Source organism: Psammomys obesus, unplaced genomic scaffold, assembly GCF_907164565.1.
Source record: "Psammomys obesus unplaced genomic scaffold, mPsaObe1.curated_primary_1811, whole genome shotgun sequence".
Classification (NCBI taxonomy): domain Eukaryota; kingdom Metazoa; phylum Chordata; class Mammalia; order Rodentia; family Muridae; genus Psammomys; species Psammomys obesus.
Genome location: NW_026593895.1, coordinates 466,295 through 488,174, shown reverse-complemented (window position 1 = coordinate 488,174; position 21,880 = coordinate 466,295). Strand labels below are relative to the sequence as shown.

Genomic DNA, 21,880 nt, shown 5'->3' with positions numbered 1-21,880 from the left:
TAAACGCTGTGTTCCTGAGCTTGCATGCAGAATGCTTTGGGACAAGAGCCCGCCGCCACTTGGTGGCTAATAAGGCACTCCAAATTGACAATGTGTGGAGAAAGGCCGGATTCGTTGGCTCAGACGTTTCTTTCACGATCACATTCATCTCAATTTCTTGGAAACAGTTACTTTTAATAAAGTATGATTACACGTTTCTTTAAAGGAGGAAAGAGGACTGTAGTCTCAGGCACTGTCCCGCTCCAAATAAATGGCAGGAAGACGTGAAGAAGCCTCCCGGGAAACCAGGTTTGCTCCACTGGCTCCCCACGCAGCGCCGCGTCCGGAGGCGTGCCAGGGATCCGGTTCCACGCAGCTGACATCACTCAGGGCCTGTGAATTCAGTGCATTCAGAGATATGGAGGAGTCATTTTCAAAAATGTCATTCGCTGTCATAAAAAAATCAGGAAGAACAGAGGCAGGCGAGCCTCTGGCCGCTGTCACCATGAGAACGGAACCAATGACGACAGAATCATTCTCGCGGCGGAAGCGTAGTCTTGTGCAGTACGCGCGGCGTGACGCCGGCGGAACCCGCCCCCAGGAGCGTAACTGCCTTTCTCTCCCCTCCCCTGTTCGCGCATTCGCTTCCGGCCCTTAGCTTCCGGTCCTTTCCATTTATTCTTCCGACAAAAAGCAGCCTGTCAGCTCTTAGGAGTTTTGCGTTCCCGCGCCTGCCCACCTCGCTCCGGGCGGCAAAGAATCCTGTGTTGGGGCGCAGCGCCGGGGCGCCCTCGCCGGCACCATGGTGAGTGCAGTGGGGAGAGGAGCGGGCGCATGGGCGACGAGAGGCCTGGGCCAGTGTGCGGCCTCGGGCTCCGTGGCCTAGTACGGGGTTCTTTTCCTGCCTGGTGTAGCTGTTAGAAATTGCAGGAGAAAACTGAATTCAGGAGCTGAATTGCATCTCTGTGTTTCGGTCCGGGTGAGGCACATTATGGATTAAAGACTGAACGGGCGGCGGACCGGCCCAGGTGTTTTCAGTCTCCACGGATTCGAACTTCTCAAGGGCAGGCTCTTCACACTTTTACTTGCCTAATGCCGGCACCCAGAGTCTGGCATTCTCTAGGCAGGTGTGACATCACCGTGAATGAATAGCATGGGCTGAAGTGTTGAAAGGTTGTTATCCTCGGTTTCATCCGCTCAAGACGCGTTTAATATGTAAATATGAGATCAGACACAGCGTCGGTACAAAGAGGCGTGGTTACTGTAGTCCTTTCAAAGTGAAGTCTTGGTGGACCTCGAGAGTGGTTAAGAATCATTTCACTTAGGTCCCAGCACCCACGTGGTGGTTCACAGTCATTCATAACTCCAGTTGTAGCGGCCCCTACATCCACTTGTGAAGTGGCAGCAGGCACTCATGTGGTACACTTACAAGCATACAGCAAAGCACTCATACAAAAAAAGCATATTAAAAAATTTAAGTCCCCTTAAAAGCATACGGAATAGCTTTCACTCTCCCAAGGTTTGTTGATGTCTTTGAGATCTGTATAGTCTTATCCACAAAACCAGCCCATTTTGGTAGATATTTATTTACCCATATGCACATATCAAAGTATGTTTACAGGTGTAAATATATGCATAATCATGTAAATATATGCAAACTATGGACATTTATTAAAATATATTAGCCTTCTTGTCAGTCTGGGGTGCTAAATAGTACTAAATAGAAAAAAAAGTGATTAATACACTTTTGGGGGGAATAGTATTTATATGTACATAGGTATAAACAGATCTATAATCCTGTTAAATAAAAATAGATATGTAAAAATTTAGGGAGCCGCTATAGACTGTTCAGTACAGAATCCTAAGGAGAGAAAACAGTGGTCTTGAAGCAGCTGTTTCTGAAGGCGGGTGTGTCCTGTGTTGCTGTTGTGTTCATTTAGGCCCCCACCTCCTGCCAGGTTTCTTTCAGAGTTGATTGGAAGGGAGAATCTGAAGGGCAAGTTAAATTAGACTTGCCTTGCTTACTCTTTAAACTGTGTGTCTGTGATGTTCCTGAATTTATCTGAGTAAGTCATTACAACATGATGGGATAAAAGCTATGGTATTTGGTGTGAATGGAAACAGGTTTTAGTGAGGCCAGGTCTTAGTGATGGTGAGAGGAAGAGTGGCCAGAAAAATCTAAGTTCCAAGTTTAGCAAGTACTCTTTCTGTGTAGTCGACCACCCACCCGAAGAAAAAATGTGTGCTCTTCCTGACCCTGTGGTTCAAGGATCGTTGACTTACTACTGATGTGAAAGTCACATTGCAAAAGCCAGCCTTGGTACTTTCTCTGAGTCTCACTAGTAGGGAACAGACAGACAGTTATACTGTTTTCTGGTCAGAGCACTGCATGGTGGTTCATAGGTAATCCTAGGAGGAGTGAGAGCGGGATCAGAGAGCTCAGTGGCTATGATCACAGTATATTTAACACATGTGTATGATTATAAAAAAATAAACCCTGCCTCGAAAATAAATAAATAATTAAAAAAAATAAAAGAGAAGCCAGGTGGTAGTGTTGAATGCCTTTAATCTCAGAGCGAGTTTCAGGACAGCCAAGGCTACAGAATGAGATCCTGTCTCAAAAAAACAAATACTAACCAACCTACCAAACACACAAAACAATAGAAGTGATAAAGGGTATTTTAGGGGCAGGGGAGTTGTTTTAGTGGTTAGGAAAACTTACTGTTCATGAAGAACACCCAGGTTTGGCTCCCAGCGTCCATAGCAGGTGGCTTGCAGTTGCCTCTACTCTAGTTCCATGGGACTGACGTTCTTATCCGGCTACTGTGCACACATAGTGCCCATACAGACCAGCAGGCACGCACACATATAAATTAAAAAAAAAGTTCTGCCATTTAAAATCAACCACAAGAAAAAAAAATAGTTGCTCTAAACTTGGTGTTTTCTTCCCTTGTCTCTGTCTAGGCTCGAAATGCAGAAAAAGCCATGTGAGTATCAGCTTACTTGGGGCTGAAAATTTTGAGATTTAATAAGTAGCATAGAACTTGTATGTGATTCTGTTGGTAGAAGTCTATCTAGAAGTGGTTTCTTCTCTCTCTGTGTTAAAATAGCACTTCTGTGTTTGCTTGTGTTTATTTTTCCCATTTATGTTGTCTGACACCTTCTAGAACTTATAGTGGATAAACATTTTTCCACCTGTGCATGGGTTGGGAATGATAGCAAGGGTATCCCTGATGTTAATCTTTTAGCATTTCTGTATATTGCGTACCGAAGCTGTCTGACAGAGTTTCCCCATATAGATTCCATATAGAGTAGACACTTGAGTGTTTAGAAACACAGACTGTGTTAGATGCCTACCCCTTGGAACACAAAAATCCTTAGCTACTCTGCTTTCTTTATTACCACTTACATGAATGATGTTAGATGTGGTCATGAATTGACCTACCCAATCCAGGAACCTGAGTGATAAGAAATCTAACAGGGTCTTTTGTGTCCCTGGCAGGACTGCCCTGGCAAGATTCCGTCAAGCTCAGCTGGAAGAGGGAAAAGTCAAGGTGAGTGAAGTCTCATTCTCTGGAAGCATCAAAAGCAAATGCACTGAGACTCCCTAGGCTTCAGACCGCAGCTCTCCTGCCTGCTTGCGGTGTATGCACTGGGACTTCTGGTCTACCCTCTTTTCTGTTGGGGCGGTGTGGTTATCTGCCTCTTGATTCTTCCTTTTTTATGTAAAATAATGTGTAGGTGACCAGATATTCTAGCTCTAATATTGACTATAAGAAGGTGGAGGGTGGGCCTGGAGAGATTGTATATTTGCAAATATTTATTTTAACTAGACAGTTCCTTGAGTAATTGTATATCCTAATTATATAGTTTCCAAGAAGAGATTGAAGAGTGAGGGTTAGGACCTGGACATCCTCTTGCACTGTGACTTCAAGCATATTTAGAGCATTAGATATTTTAGGTTTCAAGCCTCACTCGGTTGTGGGTGGCACTTCAGTGTGTCGAGGGCCTAGGGGCAATATGTGTTCCTCTCCTCCTCAGGAACGAAGACCCTTCCTTGCTTCTGAATGTACTGAGCTGCCCAAAGCTGAGAAATGGAGACGACAGGTATGTTCGGGTAAACCTGATCTCAATAGAAGTAATGCCTCTGCTTGTTTCTTTTTGTTTTTATCTCGATTATTAACCAGAATTTAAATATATTTTTTTTTGACTGGGTCTATTTTTGTATTTCTGGCTATCTCTATGTATACCAGGCTGTCCTCAAACTAAGAGAACTGCCTGCCTCTTCCTCTGGAGTGCTGAGATTAAAGGCTGTTTTTATTTATTTTTTCTTTTGTTTTGTTTTGTTTTTTGTTTTTGAGACAGGGTTTCTCTGTATAGTCCTGGCTGTCCTGGAACTTACTCTGTAGACCAAGCTGGTCTCAAACTGAGAGATCTGCCTGCCTCTCCTGAGTGCTGGGATTAAAGGCTGTTTTTGTTTTTGTTTTTTCAAGACAGGTTTTTTCTGTGTAGCTCTGGCTCTCGTGGAACTTAATCTCTAGACCAGGCTGGCCTCTAGCTCACAGAGATCCAAGTACCTCTGCTTCATTAGTGTTGGGCTTAAAGGTATGCATCACCACTGCCTGGAGTTGTTTTTGTTTCTTGAGTCATAGTCTCAATTTATAGTCCTGGCTGGCCTGGAATTTACTGTGTAGACCAAACTGTCCTTGAACCTAGAGAGATATATCTGCCTCTGCCTCCCCAGTGGTGGAATTAAAGTATTTTTGGTACTTGTGAATTACAGTTTTCCTGTACTTTGAGTTATGGTCAAAAATCATGAACGTGTGCCTGTTACTTATTTTCTTCACAGATCATTGGAGAGATCTCAAAAAAAGTTGCCCAGATTCAGAATGGTAAGCTGACTTTCCTTTAAAGTGTTGGAGCACATACAGTTGGATGTGGGGAACTCAGCACTCCTCGTAAGGACCAATAAGAAAAGCAGATAGGAAATTAACGAGGCCGTGGAAGATGTGAACACTGGCCCAGGCGTGGTACATGCCCGGATCCCAGTGTCAGGGAGGTGCAGGCAGGAGCTCTGAGGACTGCTTACAGCTACACAGCACACTGGAGGCTCAAGCAAAACAAACATGAACTCATAAAACTTTGTCAGCTTAACCTAGGTGACATTTATAGAATCCAGCACCAAATAACATTCCACTTAACTGTATTATTATTGTTGTTGTTTTTGTTTGGTTTGTTTTTTTTGAGACAGGGTTTCTCTGTGTATTGTTGGCTGTCCTAGAACTCACTCTGTAGACCAGGCTGGCCTCCAACACAGAGATCCACCTGCCTCTGTCTCCCTAGTGCTGGGATTAAAAGCCTGTGCCATCACTGTCCTTCAAGGGTCGAGAACTGATGGAGACATTCCATTAGGGCTGAGTGCTCCAGGGTCTCTCATTCTCTGTGGAATGTCTGGCTGTGGTGCTCTGTTTGTTCCCATCTACTGCGGGGGAAGCCGCTCTCTGATGACAGCTGAAGAAGGCACTCATCTATGAATCTCATTAAGATTCATTTTATCACTGCATTTTTTTTTTTTTCTGTTTTTAGACCAGTATTATTGTTTTTTTCCCTAGGTTCCTGGGTTATCTTGGTCTCAGGTTCTTGGCTACCCAGTGTCAGGTGTGGGTTCCATCTCATGGAGTGGGCCTTAAGTCAAACCAGTTCTCCTTGGTCACTACCGTAAGCTTTGTGCCACCATTGCCCTAGCATATCTTGCAGGCAGGACACCATTGTAGATCAAAAGGTTTGTGGTTGTCTTGGCATTTAAGTTTCCCTTTTGAAAACATGCAGAGTATGGTCCTCTACCAAAGAAGCTGGAATATAGGGGTGAAAGGTCTGTGTAGGCACCAGCTGCACATCTCCATTTCCATGAGTTGTGTAGGTATTGTCTTCAGCAGTGGTGCCTTGCTGTCAGTTTTTGGACAGCAACCTGTAGTCTTGGGAACAGCCTGGGTTGTTTTTAAGTATTCCTGTGGGTCCCCTTTGGCCAACAATTCAATTAGACGTAACCCAGTCTCATTTGGTGACAAGAGATGATCACCTTTAGCATCAATAAATTTTAGGAAGTTTCTGCTGTATTGTTTTTCTACTACCCCTCAAATGCCTCTTAAGTTTAGCTGTTTCTCCCTGTATTTCCTCACACAGTGCCCTTTCCCTAGCCCTCCTACGTGATCCTCCCATTCACCCCCACATCCATCCATAACTATTTATTCTATTTCCCTTATAGGAGCACACAAATCAGTCACCAAAATAGAACATATTCTAGGCCAGACTACAAGAGTCAGGAAATTAAAAATAATTGAAATCTTACGAATTAAATTTTCTGATAATAACAACAGGAAGAAAATGCCTACATACTTAAAAATTAATGCTTTTGTGTTGTTGACATTCATAGCATCAGCAAATGAGAGGCTCAAGTAAGATGGCCTTGTGTTTAAGGTTATAACTCAGGTTTGGAAACTAACTGAATATACTGGTTGAAGCAGTGTACAGTTTTGATTCCAGCACTCAGGGAGGTAGAGGCAGGCTCTGAGTTCAGGGCCAGCCTGGTCTACCAAGATAGTTCCTGTCTGAAACCTTCGTCTTTCTACTGCCAACTTACAGGCATGCCCCATCACACACAGCTTCTAGTGAGATTTTCAAAATGTCAATGAGAAGAGACTCTCTTCCTCCCACTTCTTTCTTCCTCCTCCTCCTCCTCTGTCTTCTTCCTGAGAAGATACTAAAACAGAATTTTCCTTCTCCTCTTTCTCCTCTCTTTCTTTGTAAGCGTTAGCTTTGTTTTGGGAAGACTAGTTGCTTTGAGTTTCTTTGACTATAGAATTGCACATCCTCCAAATGGAAGGAATGGGTCTTTTGCTTGCTTAAGAAGCTAGAACACGGGAATGGGTGTTTGTAAATGTGTTTGCATATTTGTTCTACTTGGTGTTCTCTATTTTTAATTGTAGCTATTTTGAGGAAAGGTCTTGTTTAGGCGACTTTGCATTCTAGCCAGGCATGCCTGAAGCTCTTTTCCTCTCTCCTCAGCCTCCAGAATAGTGAAATGGCTATGCACTGCCAGTCTTTTTTTTTCAGTCATGTGTTTGATGTGTGTGTATGTTCACGTGGGTTCGGGTGCCTGCTAAGACTAGAAGAGGGCATCAGATCCTTTACAGCCGAAGTCACAGTCGTGAGCTGCCTGGTGTGGGTGCTGGACCCTAACTCAGGTCCTCTGAGGAGCAGCAAGCGCTCTTACCCATGCAGCTCTCTCTCCATCCTTATCTTTTTTGTTTTTAATGGACTTGTTCAGGATGGAGTGCGCCATCTCTAACATAAAGTGGGCTGAATTTGGGCTGACTTACGCATCTGTATAAGCTGTCACACCGGCAGACCAGCCTGGGACCCTCACTGCACAGTATTCCCACCTACCCATTTTGAGTTTCATTCCATTTAGCTTTGCCTAACACAGACCTTGCTGGGACTCTTGAAGGCTTTCAACTTGTGCGGTCACCCACGGTCCCGTCATCTTTGCTGTGGTGTCCATCTGTGTCCAGTCCATAGCCGCATAGCCAGCACTTTACAAGCACTTTGTGGGCTTCTTTTTCAGCTGGTCGCTCAGGGTGTCTGTCAAGTCCATAGCCTCTGTCAAAAAGAGTCCCCCTAGCTACACACTGCTTTCCTGAGAGGGTAAAGCAGCATAGCATGGTGCTGGCCACTGGTGCTTCAGCCAGGTTCGCTGAATCTTTGCTTGGCTTGGAGACTGTTGCTTTCAACCTTAACTGTTCACGTAACTTATTTTATTTTATTCTTTTTGATTTTTGAGACAGGGTTTCTCTGTGTAGCCCTGGCTGTCTTAGACTCGCTCTGTAGACCAGGCTGTCCTTGAACACACAAAGATCTGCTTGCCTCTGCCTCCCTGGGTGCTGGGACTAGAGGTGTGCATCACCTCAGCCCGGCTAACTGTTCATTTTAATTTGGTGTAAATAATATAGAAGGTTTTCCTTTTTTTTTTTTTTTTCCTTATTTTTTTGATTTTGAAACAGGGTTTCTCTGTGTAGCCTTGGCTGTCGCGGACTAGCTTTGTAGATCAGGCTGGTCTCACTCACAGTGATCTGCCTGCCCCAGCGCTGGGACTAAAGGTGTAAAGGTGTGCGCCATTACGCCAGCTGTGGGTTTTCCATTTATATTTTTTGGGTTCCTACTAAGGGATAAGTTTTTGTTTGTTTGTTTGTTTAGTGTGTGTGTGTGTGTGTGTGTGTGTGTGTGTGTGTGTGTGTAGCCTTGGCTGTCCTGGAATTTACTCTGTAGACCAGTCTGGCCTTAGACTCTTTTAAATCCACCTGCCTCTGCCTTCCAAGTGCTGGGATTAAAGGTGTGTATCACCACCACTTGGTGGGGGTAAAGTTTTTTAAAGAATTTTTTAACCCTATAGTATTGGGAATTTATGTTTACAGTACTTGGTCTTTCTTTATTTTGGTGTTGATTTTTCTTATCAATTTATTTTATTTTAAAATTTTTATTTATTTATTTTTGAGATGGGCCCTCACTGTGTATCCCTGACTAGGCTGGAGCTCATTATGTAATCCAGGCTGACCAAGAACTCATGGCAATCTGCCTGCCTCTGCCCCCTGAGTGCTTGGATTAAAGGAATGCACCACCACACCAGGCCTTTTCTTATCAATTTAAATGAGCAGTTTTTATGTAGTATATCATTGGGTGTGTTGCCATCCTCTTGAAGCTGTGACGTTGAGTCTGTGTAATGGAACTGTTGACAGTCATTGTTTTAGGGCATACCATCTTGAAGAAATGATATTAACATTTTTGTTTTCTAGCTGGGTTAGGAGAATTTCGAATTCGAGACCTGAATGATGAAATTAACAAGCTGCTACGGGAGAAAGGACACTGGGAGGCCCGCATCAAAGAGCTGGGTGGTCCTGATTATGGAGTAAGTAGGCTATAGCTCCTGGGACAGACTGCTGAGCTGTTTGAAGTGTGTGCCTGGCTGAGCATCGCCTATGGATTCAGTCCAAGAGAGGCCGGCTGATCGCGATAGAGGGTTGAAAAGCAGCTGTTACATTTGGGCAGAATACCTGTGAAAAGTATTTCACAGTCCTGAAATACTGCATGGCTTGGGTCCAGCCTAGGCCATGCCATCTCACGTTCTTCCCTGAGCTCCCAGAGACATTCCTGTCTGTTGTGTGTGTCCCCTCCCATGATTATAGTAAGTCACATGTACCCACACTTTGTTTATTTTGTTTATTTATTTATTTAGAGACAAGGTCTTTCTATTTTGTAGAGACTCTCTGCCTGTCCTGGAACTCACTATGTAGACCAGGCTGGTTTTGAACTCACAGAGATCCACCTGCCTCTGCTGGGATTAAAGTCTTGTACCACCAGGGCTGGCACCCACTCTATATTTTATTCTAAATTTAGATTTGTGTGTGTGTATGAGAGAGAGAGAACATGAGTTTCCTGAGGTAGATTGAGCTCAGATCCTCTGCAGGAGCAGGATGTGTCTGAGGTATAAGCCATTTCTCTAGCCCCAGCATACACATTTTATACAACAATGTGGTACATACAAAAATGTGCTGAGAAAATTCTGTGATGTACTTTGGCATTTTCCTCTCTGTCTTATTTTGATATTGTTATTATTTTGAGACAGTGTATCATGTAATTCAGATTGGCCTTGAAGTAACCAAGGTTAACATTGAACTTGTGCCTTCTGCCTCTACCTCCTGGGTGCTGGAGTTTCAAGCATGTCGCACTGAGCCTGGTTTTATGTGGTGCTGAGGACTGACTCTAGGACCTTGTGCAAGTTAGGCAAGGCCTGTACTGAGTTAGCTAGGCCCTCACTCTGTAGCCAAGGCTGGTCTGATACTCTGTAGCCTAACCAGCCTTGGACTTGTAGCAGACTTCCTGCCTCCGGCTCTCAAGTGCTGAGGATATAGCCATGCTCCACCACCCAGATTTATTCTGGGCTAGGCAAGCACCGTGCTGAGCTACATCCTCAGGCCTGTTGGTTTTTCCTTTCGGTTTTTAATCTTCCATAGCGACATTTATTTATCCCCTTTACTCCTTAATTTGCCTGTGGGCACAGTACATGCCACCACGCACATTTGGTGGGCAGAGGGCAGCTCGTGGAAGGCATTTTTCTCTTCCGCCATGTGGGCCCTGGGGAATTGAGCTCAGGTCCTCAGGCCGCCTTCCTCAGCCCTGTCAGTGATGAAATTTAACATGTACCATGTCAGGCCACTTCTTTTATTTTTTAAAACCTTTTGTGGTGCTGGGCTACTTGCATGCTAGGTGAACACTCTACTCTGAATTGTATTCCCTAGGTTAATTTTTAAGGGGTTTGAAAAATGCACAAATGGGGTGGAGAGATGGCTCAGAGGTTAAGAGCACCGACTGCTCTTCCAGAGGTCCTAAGTTCAGTTCCCAGTAACCACATAGTGGCTTACAACCATCTATAATGTGAACTCATGCCCTCTTCTGGCACGCAGGTACACAGCAGATAGAGCACTCATATACATAAAATAAATAAATAAATCTTTAAAGAATGCGCAAATGTTTTTCTGTGTGGAGTGTTCTCCGTGTGTGACATTATTAGCTCAAAATGTACTGTAAACTCAGAAATGTACGTTTATGCATCAGATCCATTCTTCCTTTTTCTTTCCCAATAAGAAAGTTGGCCCTAAGATGCTGGATCATGAAGGTAAAGAAGTCCCAGGAAACCGAGGTTACAAGTACTTTGGGGCAGCAAAAGATTTACCTGGTGTCAGAGAACTATTCGAGAAAGAACGTAAGTAGCTCAAGTGTGAGAAGGTGTTGGCCTTTGTTTATTGCAACTGAGTTATATGCAACAGCACAGGAATTATTGTATTTCTATTTGAGCTGTAGGCTTTGTTACTGTTGACAGAGAGTCTGTCAGTGTTACCCAGGCATGTCTTTAACTCATGAGCTCAAAGGCTCAGGTGATCCCCTGCCTCAGTCTCCTGTGTTACCACGCCTGGCTCAGGAGTGGTTTGCATATGTTCACTCCTTCTGTGTATAATGAAAAAGAGGTTTAAGTCCTCTTGCTGCCCCGCTTAAGGACCCCTGTAGAGGTGACTGGGAACCATTATTCTTGTTTTCTCCTACGCCCCTTTCAAGACTTATTTTTATCCAAATTAGGTGAAAGATTCATCAATCCCAGTTGACTAAAGTCTACCTTTCTTCTATTCTTTCACATGATTGAACTTTAAACTAGTCCTTGTGGTCACGAGGAAGCCAGTGCTTTAGCTTCAGCCATGTGATGACCACCCCTTCACAGGACATAGCTTAAAGTGGCAGATAAAGTTGTCGTTGTTGGGCAGTGAGTGGAGGTCTGCCAGAACATGGCGTCCCATTCCTCTTGTGACACCCCTGATGTATGCTTATGAGGGATTAACATGTATAGGGTATAAATTGATGGTGAAGCATTTGCTGAGCTTGTGTGAGGAGGCTCTGGACTTGATCCTTAGCACCAAAAGGAAAATAAGGATCTATGTGGCTCGGATTTAACCATTCTTCTGTTGGTAGGCCTTTATTTCTAATTAGAAGATTTTGGTGATTTTAAAAATGATGTGTTCATGTGTAAGTGCAGGCACATGTGTGCTCCAGGGTGCATGTGGGGAACAGGCTTTTGGGACTTGGTTCTCTCCTGCCGTATTTGAGACGGGCTTTCTCTTGTTTCAGCTTCTGTGCTGTGTATGCTAGGCTAGCTGGTTCTCTCACAATTCTCCTGTTTCTGCTTCCCTCCTTGATGCAGGAGTTCTGGATTTACAGATGTGTGCTACTGCATCTGGCTTTTTACATGGTTCCGGGTATTGGAGTCAGGTTGTCAGGCTTGCATAGCAAGCACTTTTAGCTGCTGAGCCATGGCCCTGTTTTGTTTTGAGACAGGGTCGTACTGTGCAGCCTAAGCCAGCCGGGAGCGTGTTACGTGGTCCTGGAGTCAGGTTATTTGCTACCATTCCCTGCTTACTTCTGTGATTAATAAAGTTGATAATTAAGTTTAATTATCAGTGGTGTTGTTCATACAGATGCATTTTTAAAACAGTTTTTGATATTATATTTTTATTTTCTGTGTATAGATATTTCTGTCTGCATAGTATCTGTGCACATGCATGCAGTGCCCTCAAAATCCAGAAGAGAATGTTAGATCCTCCCTGAAATTGAAGTTACAGATGGTTGTGAGCTGCTGTGTGGCTGCTGGAAACCACGCCTACATCCTAGTGCTCTTAACCACTGAAACATCTCTTTAGCCTCCATATTTTTTCTTCTTTAGTGGTCAACTTCTGTTCTTTGACCAGTGTTAGATTGTAATTATCATTTGACTTCCCTTTGATAATTTCACTCATATTCCAGGTAGTTGTCCTTAGTTTGAGATGCTTCTTCAGAATGCTTCATTGCCCTCCATCTGGTTTCTTTTTCTGTATATTTGTTTGTGTCAGCTAACATTATGCCATGTCCTGTGTTGTTAAGACACCTTGTAAAACAGCATTAAAGAGATTCAGGAAACCCCATGCCATGCCCTGTACTATTAGGTTATCCTTGTTGTTTCCGCTGCCGTATGAATAGTCCTGAGATCTATTTCTCTGCCTACAAAACTTTATTGTGGACCTGTGGTTTTGGGGGGTATTGCTAAAAAGTGCTTCATACTGAGCCTGGGACCTGGGGCTCACTAAACACAGGTCACCATCGATCCACATCCCCAGCTCTGTTTATTTAATCATATAGGTTCCATTTATTTACTTGGTATTTATCCATTTTTGTAATGCTGAGGGTTGAACTCAGGACCTCGCGCATGTGAAGCAAGGATTCTAATCGCTGGCCTAGTCCCTTAGCCCAAAGTTAGACTTCTTTAATCAGATTCCACTCATCGGACCAAAGCATGAGCTTTAGGGAAGGTAGGCAGGCCCACTCAGTTGGTTCCACGTATGACATGGGGAAGTGCTGACATGTGTCCTATGTGGCTCTAGCACGGCATGGAGAAAAGGGTTGGCTCAAGGATGATCTTGATGAGCATTCAGCTAAGTTGCTGCCATTTCTTGTAGCCCTTCCTCCTCCCAGAAAGACACGTGCAGAGCTTATGAAGGCGATCGATTTTGAATACTATGGTTACCTGGATGAAGATGATGGAGTTATTGTGCCTTTGGAACAAGAGTATGAAAAGAAACGTATGTCTGCAGCCATGTCAGCTGCACCTGGCTTCTATTCTCTCCCTTGAAAATGGTTTAAAATGTTAGGTGGAAGGTGAGGCAGTTGGTTATACTGGGTCTGGAACGGCCGGTGAAGCCTCAGGTCTTCTGTCTTGATCCAGTTTCTGGGAGATCACAGTCTAAATACTCCTAAGCTTTTCTTGAACTTGTTTAACAGTACCCATACTAGAATTTTTTAGACTGTCCTTAGCCGACGGCTTACTGATGGAGAGGGAGTTGCTGTCTGTATGAGCTAGTGCTTCCTCTCGGCATGGCACACCGGCCATGGCAGCCTGAGGAGTGGGGCCATGGCAGTTCCCAATAGAATTCTGAAAGTGCTTGGTGAGAGTGAGGCCCAGCATGTGTGCATGTGTCCTTCCCCTTTTCATGTATGCATGTCAGTCAGCCTGAAGAGATCAGGAGACATTCTCCCAAACACTGCCGTGCTCTGCCTTACGGCTACAGGCACTGTAGGACAGACTGTCCTTTGTAGCCATTTTCACCCTCCAGGGCAGAATCAGCATGTCCTTTTCCAAAGGGGACATCTTGGCTGCCCAGCCCAGTGAAATGTTCCTCTGTCTTCAGTCAGAGCTGAGCTGGTGGAAAAATGGAAAGCAGAGAGAGAGGCTCGGCTGGCAAGGGGAGAAAAGGAAGAGGAGGAGGAGGAGGAAGAGGAGATAAACATCTATGCTGTCACCGAGGAGGAGGTATGGGCATGGTCCTGTCTATTCTTGTCCTCTTCTCTGGGCTGCAGTCACCAGGAAAGAGCCTGGGCCATGGCTCAGAGCCCAGCTTCTTCACCTGTGATGACCCTTCGCAGGAGCATGGGGAGGGTTCCAGACAGGAAGGACTAAGGGAGCTCTTGTTAGCTCCCTTCTAACAGGTCAGTTCTCTCAAATGATGTAGGACCGTTTTTAAACCAGGTTGAGGTCACGTGTACTTTAGTCCACGGCCTTAGCACTTTTGTCCATACCGATTTCACAGGTGGAAACAGGCCTATGGGCTTCTGGTGACCAGGGGTGGGGCTGTGGTCCACACCTCTCTCACAGAGCGTCTGGATCCAGATTCTTCTATTGGGTCCAGCATGGACCAGACAGAACACATCTGATTTGCTGTTCCAAGACAGGGGAGAGGAGGCAGATTTTCCATTTACAGTTGATGGAACTTGCTTGTACATCCCTGGCCAAGAAGCAGGTTTGGAGACAGGTCTGATGACTTAGTGGATATGTTACCAGATATGGAAGCTCCCGCATAGGTCCAGCTGGCTTGCAGTAGAGATCAGTAAAGCGTTTAAAGCAGGATGGCAGCATACCCTGGGGTTTCTCTGGGTTACAGACACTCGCTTGATTCTTCAGGTGTTTAGTCAGTGGCCTAAATACACCATGCTCTGTGAGGCGCAGGAGGAAAGCAAGCAGCATGTGCTTGGAGATGCTGTGATGAGAGAGGACAGATGGCAGGCCAGCGGTCCAGCACAGACAAGTTTGGTGCTGGGGGGTTCCCCCCAATAGGCATTTTCTTTGTGTAAAAACAATGGAAAAGATTTCTTTTCCTTTTAAATAATTGTAGCTGTCCTAAGTGCTTTTTGCTTGTTTTTGTGGCACTGGGAAAGTAAGCTCTCTGCTACAGAGCTCTGTTCCCAGGTCTCTTTTTGTGAGATAGAGTGTCATTATGTTGTTCAGGCAGGCCTTAAAAATTACTCTTCAGTCCCATGTACTTTTATTGTTATTTTTGGAGACAGGGTCTCTGTATCACAGGCTGGCTGGAGCTTGAGGCAGGCCTCTCTTGCCTAAGCTCCGCAAGTGTGTGGGGTTACAGGTATTACAGGTTTGTGCCACCAGGCCCAACTGAATGACATTTTCTACAGAAATGTCAGTGCCTGTGTCACTGGTTACCTGCTCACGGGTTGTACGCTTCTCTTCTGCAGTCGGATGAGGAAGGCAGCCAGGAGAAGGCAGGGGAAGATGGCCAGCAGAAGTTTATTGCTCATGTTCCGGTGCCATCGCAGCAGGAGGTAGGACTGCTGCCTGAGCCATTGCTCCACCTGGGCTCACTTCCTGGGTGTTCCCTGTCCTTCCACCTCACTGCACAGTCTTTAATCCCCACCATGTGGTGCTCACTGCGGTGTTCACAGAGGGTGGGTCCACGATGGGCGGGAACCTCTTGAGGGACTGATGAGCATGAGCTTTGACTGGCTGCTGCCCGGGGGAAGGCCTGGGATCCCGCAGACTCCTGGAATAAGCCTAGTGCAAGTCAGACTTGCCGACCGTGTCCCTGCAGGTCTCCCCTGCTCGGGCTGATAGAGGTGGGGTCCTCGCCGAGGGGTGACTTCTTTCCTGTGGGTGTCCACAGATCGAGGAGGCTCTTGTACGGAGGAAGAAAATGGAACTGCTCCAGAAATACGCAAGTGAGACGCTGCAGGCGCAGAGTGAAGAAGCCAAGCGTCTCCTGGGGTACTAGGATAAGCCAGAGCCCTTCCTAGACTCTGGAAGACCTGGTGGGTGTGCTTGTGAGCCCATGGTCACGCTGTCTGCATTGGCGCCCTGGGCTGTGCCTGGGCTGGCTGTGGCTGGGAGGCCCTGGGCCTTTCCCACGGTGTAGGGCCCTGTCCCTGACTTCCCGGTAAGCTGTCAGGGTACAAAGACTGTAAACATTACCTTTGTACAGATGTGTTTGCTACATATGGATCCATTTATTTTTATTTTGGAATATATAAAATCAGCTATCTGAAAATTTATTGTCTTGTACTATGATTTTTTTGGAAATAAAAAAGATCAATTGGTAGCCAACATTAAAAAAACATGATTTTTTTTTTTTTTTTTTTTCAAATCATATTCAAATTCAAAGCTGTACCTTCTCTGGGAAACAGATGGTGTGTCTTCCCTGAGATGGGATTCCGTGGGGATCGGGGGAAACACCTGCTGTGCCAGGCACTGCTTTACTTTGCCGTGACCCCTCTGTGAGAGCAGCTCCACCCTCTTCTGTCTTGTAGACAGGAGCTTTGAGTTTGCAGCTTTACTTTTATAACTTGTTTCAGAGAAAGCTGCTCGTATTAAAGATTTTAAGAAGGAAGGAAACATCTGTGCCCGGACTCTGTTCTGTGGTGTATCTAGACTGAGATGACATGCTGTTGGTCATGGAAGGCGCTGAACACTGTGTGTACGTGTGTGCGTTTGTGTGTGTATGTGCTCGCGTGTGTGCCTGCGTGCCCGTGTGTGGAGGGGGTGTTGTAGAGTGGGTGATGGTACCAGGAGTGGTACAGATCCCAAGACTGCACCTGGCATGCACACACCACCCGCTTATGTTCACAGCTGAGGATGGCTGTGTGCTGGCCTCTGTGAGTGCACATGGTAGATACTCAGTGGCTGAATCCAGAGCATCTATTTGAGCTGAGCCTCGACTGTCTATCAGGAACCTCCTGCAAGGTGTCCAAGCCCGAGCAGCATGGGCCCCAGGCCTCCTGTTCTGAGGGTAGTAGGAGCATCAGTAGTAAACGGCCCTCCCTTGGGCATAGGGATCCAACCCAGGCCGAGGGAGCAGGGTTCTTGCTTTGGAGAAGCTCATCCCATGGAAAGGATGTGGGCTGTTCAGAGGCTGGGGAGAGTTTGCCTGTGGGAGCAGTATCATGGAGGAAGGCAGAGCTATGTTGTTGAAAGTGGCCATCTTGGAGTGAGCCAAACAGTGGCTATGCTGGCTGACTCTTCAAGGAGCTTTGAGTTCATGAAGGTTCAGAGCAAAGAAGGTGAGACCTAGCTAGTAGAAAACTTCTCTTGGACCCTCCCTGATGGGGGGAAGACGGGCAGAGACTCATGAGCCACAGAGACTCCCTGTGTATAGGGAGAAGGCAACCCTCAGAGGCAGGAGGATAAGGGCCTAGCACCAGCCAGGGCCTGTTTTTTTTTTTGTTGTTGTTGGGCTTAGGAAAGCATGGAGAGGGTTTCTTCTGGGCCTCGCCTCGACTTCTGTACTCCAGATTCCAGCACCTGGAGCTCTGTTTGCCCTGCGATCTTCGAAGTCCTGTGGCATCGCCAGAGGCATCAGAGAATCGTGAGGGACAGACTAGATAAGTCTGAGCCTTTGGAAGGCCCTGGGGAGGCCAGGCTTATCTGAAAGCTGAGGGCGCTGGGCCTTCAGGTATTAAGCTTTTAAGCTCTCTGGGAGGTTTTCTTGGTATGTCCTGGGTTGCAGGGTAGACTAGTTAGATTTTGCACTTACAGAAACAGGCTCTGCGTAGAGTTAAGTGGCCTGCCACTGGTGTCCTTGGTGGGGGCCCCAGCAGTACCTGAGTACCGAGGGCAGGTCTGTCCAGGGCTCTTTTCCAGGCCTAGGGACAGTGGAAGCCAACCGGGCCAACTGATGTAGATGTGGTCATCTTGGCCTAACTGGGTTTCTGTAAGGGGTCAAACCCAGTCTTGGTAACCAGTGGTCAACAAAGTGTCTTTTAATGTGCATGTAAGGTTTAATCCTATTTGCCATTTCTGGAAAGATGACTTTTCATAGGTGTATTTTCATCTCCTCCCCTCCTCTCCTTAGCCCACCTCCGTCCTGTGAATCTAAAATAGTCTCTTATTTTTTTCTTCAGGACAGGTGCCTCCTTCCCTAGCCAAGACTTCAACTGTCTTCCTCCCTGTCCTTTCTTTCTTTGTATGTATAGCTCCTGTGCCAGCTATTTTTATGTCAACTTGACATGAACTAGTGTAATGAAAATTTTGGTTTCTTTGTATGTTACATAAACATGTTTTTGTTTTAATTCCAAGTGTGGGATTTTAGTTGGGCTATAGTTTGTCCACACCTGTTAATGTGTGGGGTGTGATTTTTGCCAGTGTGAGGCATGGAGAGGGGTGTGGTCTAGGGCTCTGAGAGCCGAGAAAGAGAAGACAAGGTACGCGTAGTGTTCGGTGTTGGCATGTGGCATGGAGCAGTTTGGAGAGACCAGGGACCAAAGATGGTTGTGGTGCTTTGGAGCAGACAGATGGAGAGAAATGCTTCGGGGTGCAGTGGCGTGGAGGAGCCTGCTGGCTGTGTCTGCAGTTGATGGAGATTTGTTTAGAGCCTAAAAGAACCCCTTGACCCTAACTAGTTGGAAGAAGTAGAGGGGTCTGAACCCTCTGTACCCACTAACCTTCTCTCTCTCCTACTTAAGGTTGGGGGGGGGTTGGTGGAAGGGAGGTAGAAGCCTAAACAACCCAAATAAAGTAGAGTTTTATGAAAGACTGCTACAGGTGGCTTTCTGCTACAAACTAAGAGTCATCTGAAAACAGTTTTGTTTTTTTTTTTTCCTCTTAATTACTGATCCATATAAGGAGGACCCAGTCCGTAATGGACAGGGCCACCCCTGGGCTGGTGGTCCTGGGTTCTTTAAGAAAGCAGGCTGAGTCAGGTGGTGAGTCACAATTTTAAGTTCAGCGTTCAGGAGGCAGAGGCAGGCGGATCTTGAGTTTGAGGCCAGCCTGGTCTACAGAGTGAGTTCCAGGACTACACAGAGAAATCATATCTTAAAAGAAAAAAACAAAAAACAAAACAAACCAGAGGAAGCAAGAAAGTAAGCAACATACTTTGCTTACATACTTTCCTCTATGGCTTCTACACCAGCTCCTGCCTCCATGTTCCTTCCATGTTTGAATTCCTGACCTGGCTTTCTCCAATGATGGACTACCACTTGGAAGTGTAAGCCAAATAAACCTCTTTCTTCCCCAACTTGTTTTTTGCTCATGGTATTTCATCACAGCAATAGGAAACATAACTAAGACAGTCCCTGACTCCAAGTTCTCACTCTTGACTGTACATACCACGAGTGGATGGAAACTTGCCTGGCTCATGCCCAACTTTAACCTAGAACATTGGCTCAACGGTTGGATAAATGGCAGCAACCTATTCTTGTTTCCTCACAGTCCGCAGAAGGGGCCTCAGGTAGGGTTTTCTCATGTCCATGCTCACCTGACAGGGACATGCAGGCCTGGTCCACCTCCAAGCCTGTCTCGACTCAGGAACAGAAAGGCTCCTGGGGTAGCCAGTGTCAGCTTGGTTCTATTTGCTTCCTTCCAGCTGAGGCTTGGCTTGTGCGCTGGATTCTCCTTTCTCACGGCATCCCAGGACGTCAGGGGCAAATCACTGCAGTGTTTGAACCAAGTTTCCTTTTCTGTAAAGTGACTGGTAAGAGGGTGGTGCCATGCAGGTCCTTCTGGCCAGCATGTTGGAGGGCATCAGGGACAGTGGGGGGCAGACACTGTGGCTGGAGAGCTGGGCCTTGAATATTTGGACATTCCTGGGGTCTGAATGTCCCTTGAAGTCCTGTAAACATACGCCAGAGTGAGCCCTCTTACAGTAGGTGGGCTTGGCGGGAAGTGGGAGCCTGTAGGGTAGGCCAGAAGCTGAGGCTGGGCCTGGTCTGGGAGACAGTGGTAGAAATGGGAGGCCACACATCATTGGTGGAGGCTGGAGGAGTGGAGCCAAGAGGGAGATGGACTGAGTGTTGAGACAAAGCCTGCAGGTTAGGGCTATCACCAGAAGCATATGGGCTGTATTTCTGGCTCTTGGGTTTTGGGGAAGGGGGGGAGACAGATGCTTGCCCTTTCTACGGCTCCTGGGTGAGCTGAAAGTTGTCCAAAGGGATATTGCATACCTCAGCCAGCAGCAGCCAGAGCACTGAGGTCTCGACTGTCCCAGCCTATTTGCTTTATTTTTATATTCATTTTTCCAACATTTTGCAGTAACCATTCTTATATTAAGGACACAGGTTATCATGATTGGTATACGGTCATCTTTGTAGTACTTTTTTCTTCGTTTCTATTTTTATTGGGGCTTATAAGGGTGAGCCATCTCACCATCTTATAAATTATTTTTTTTTCTCTCCCCCACCCTCCAGATACAGTTTGTATAGCCCCGGCTATCCTGGAACTTACTCTGTAGACCAGGCTGGCCTTGAACTGACTTTCAAGTGCTGGGATTAAAGACACCGCTGCCTGGCTAAATAAATAAATGTTAAAAACAAAAAACAAAAAAACCCTTTGTTTCAGTGGAGGGCTTGAGATATGGTTCAATGGCTCTGTGGTTAAGAGCACTTGCCACTCTGAGTTTGTGGTTCTCAGTTCTGAGAGGATCTGAGTTTGTGGTTCTCAGTTCACAGGCACTTATGACCCTGATTCTGTGGTGTCCGACGCCCTCTTCTGGCCTCTGCAGGCACTCACACACGTGTGGCCTCCAGATATACACATAAATAAAAAAAATAAAACCTCTAAAAAATGTTAAATCTTTGGCTTGCTCAAATTTGAGATAGATATTATTTCAAAATTTGCAATTGAAATAGGACAATATTTTTTATAGGAAAAGTAGTTTATTGAATACGTATTTTTAAACTGCCCTATCTCAGATGAACATAATGCATTAAAAAAAAGTCACTGTATTTTTAAATTTACTGCCAAAAGAAAGGAAATGCGGATTTGTTAAGGCGTGATTTACACGCATAGAATACATTCTTTAAAAGTGTACATTTTAGTGTGTGTGTGTATGCATGTGTGCACATGTATGTGTGGTGGGGAGGGGTCTGTGCTCATGTATGCATTCATATGTAGAGGCAGGTAGAGGAATTTTAATTCAGAACATGGCTACTCTGGCAAGAGATCACATCCAAAGACCTTCTAGGTCTTTGTGATCCTCCCTAGACTATAGAACGCCTCTAATCCCAGGAGACAAAGGCAAGCAGATCTTTCAGTTCAAGGCCAGCCTGGTACAGAGCATGTTTCAGATAAAGAAAAGCTTAGGTCCAGGTGTGGTGTACATGCCTTTAATCCCAGCACTCAGGAGACTGAGGCATGCAGATCTCTGAGTTCTAGTCAGTTCTGTTCAGGAGTTAAGTTGAGTCAGTGAGTTGAGAGGCAGTACAGATTGTGGAATTCAGAGGCAGTTTTACCAGGAGGGGTTCGCAGCACTTGGGGGGCAGAGGCAGCCGGATCTCTGTGTTTGAGGCCAGCCTGGTCCACAAAGCAAGTCTAAGCCTATACACAGAGAAACCCTGTCTCAAAACACATACACACACACACACACACACACACACACACACAGAGAGAGAGAGAGAGAGAGAGAGCTGCTGGGCAGTTGTAGTGAATGCCTTTAACCCCAGCACTTGGGAAGCAGAGGCAGGAGGATCTCTGAATTTGAGGCCAGCCTGGTCTATATAGTGAGTTCCAGGACAGTCAGGGCTACACAGAGAAATACTGTCTTGAAGAAAAAAAAAAAAAAAAAAAGAAAGAAAAAAAGAGGGAGAACAGGCTAGACAGCCAGAGAATGAAAAGGAGCCAGAAGATTAGAACAGATTGCTAGAGTAAGTTTGAGGCCAAGCAGAGGTTAGTGAGAAGCCAGATTGAATCAGTCAGCTTGGAGAGGAGTTTGAGTCAGAACAGCTGACTTGTCCAAGGCAGACAGAGTTCAGAAAGAGCTAGAAAGGGTAAGCTTATTCAGTAGTAAGTCTCAAAGGCTGAAAACATTCTAGGCCTAGATAAGATTGTGCCAAGGCTGGAAGCATCCAGGGCTAGGTCTAGGTTAGCAGAAGGAAACAGGAAAGTAAGCCTCTGAGAGGACAATTAGGTGAATGAAAAAGTTACTTTACAGAGGCCTGAGGCTGATCTTCAGTGTCCTCTTTTCAGTGTCTTTGTTTGTTTGTTTGTTTTCCA

At 45.7% G+C, this 21,880-nt stretch overlaps 1 protein-coding gene across 1 annotated transcript; it reads left to right on the top strand.

Annotated features, from left to right (window-relative positions):
• Positions 1-648: 648 nt before the first annotated feature.
• On the top strand, positions 649-15,945 carry Isy1 (ISY1 splicing factor homolog). The gene is made up of 11 exons (XM_055617399.1): positions 649-784; positions 2,944-2,966; positions 3,482-3,533; positions 4,021-4,086; positions 4,829-4,871; positions 8,829-8,941; positions 10,678-10,795; positions 13,071-13,193; positions 13,800-13,921; positions 15,139-15,225; positions 15,564-15,945. The coding sequence occupies exons 1-11, from the start codon at positions 782-784 to the stop codon at positions 15,669-15,671; spliced, it is 858 nt and encodes a 285-aa protein (XP_055473374.1). The 5' UTR covers positions 649-781; the 3' UTR covers positions 15,672-15,945.
• Positions 15,946-21,880: the final 5,935 nt, after the last annotated feature.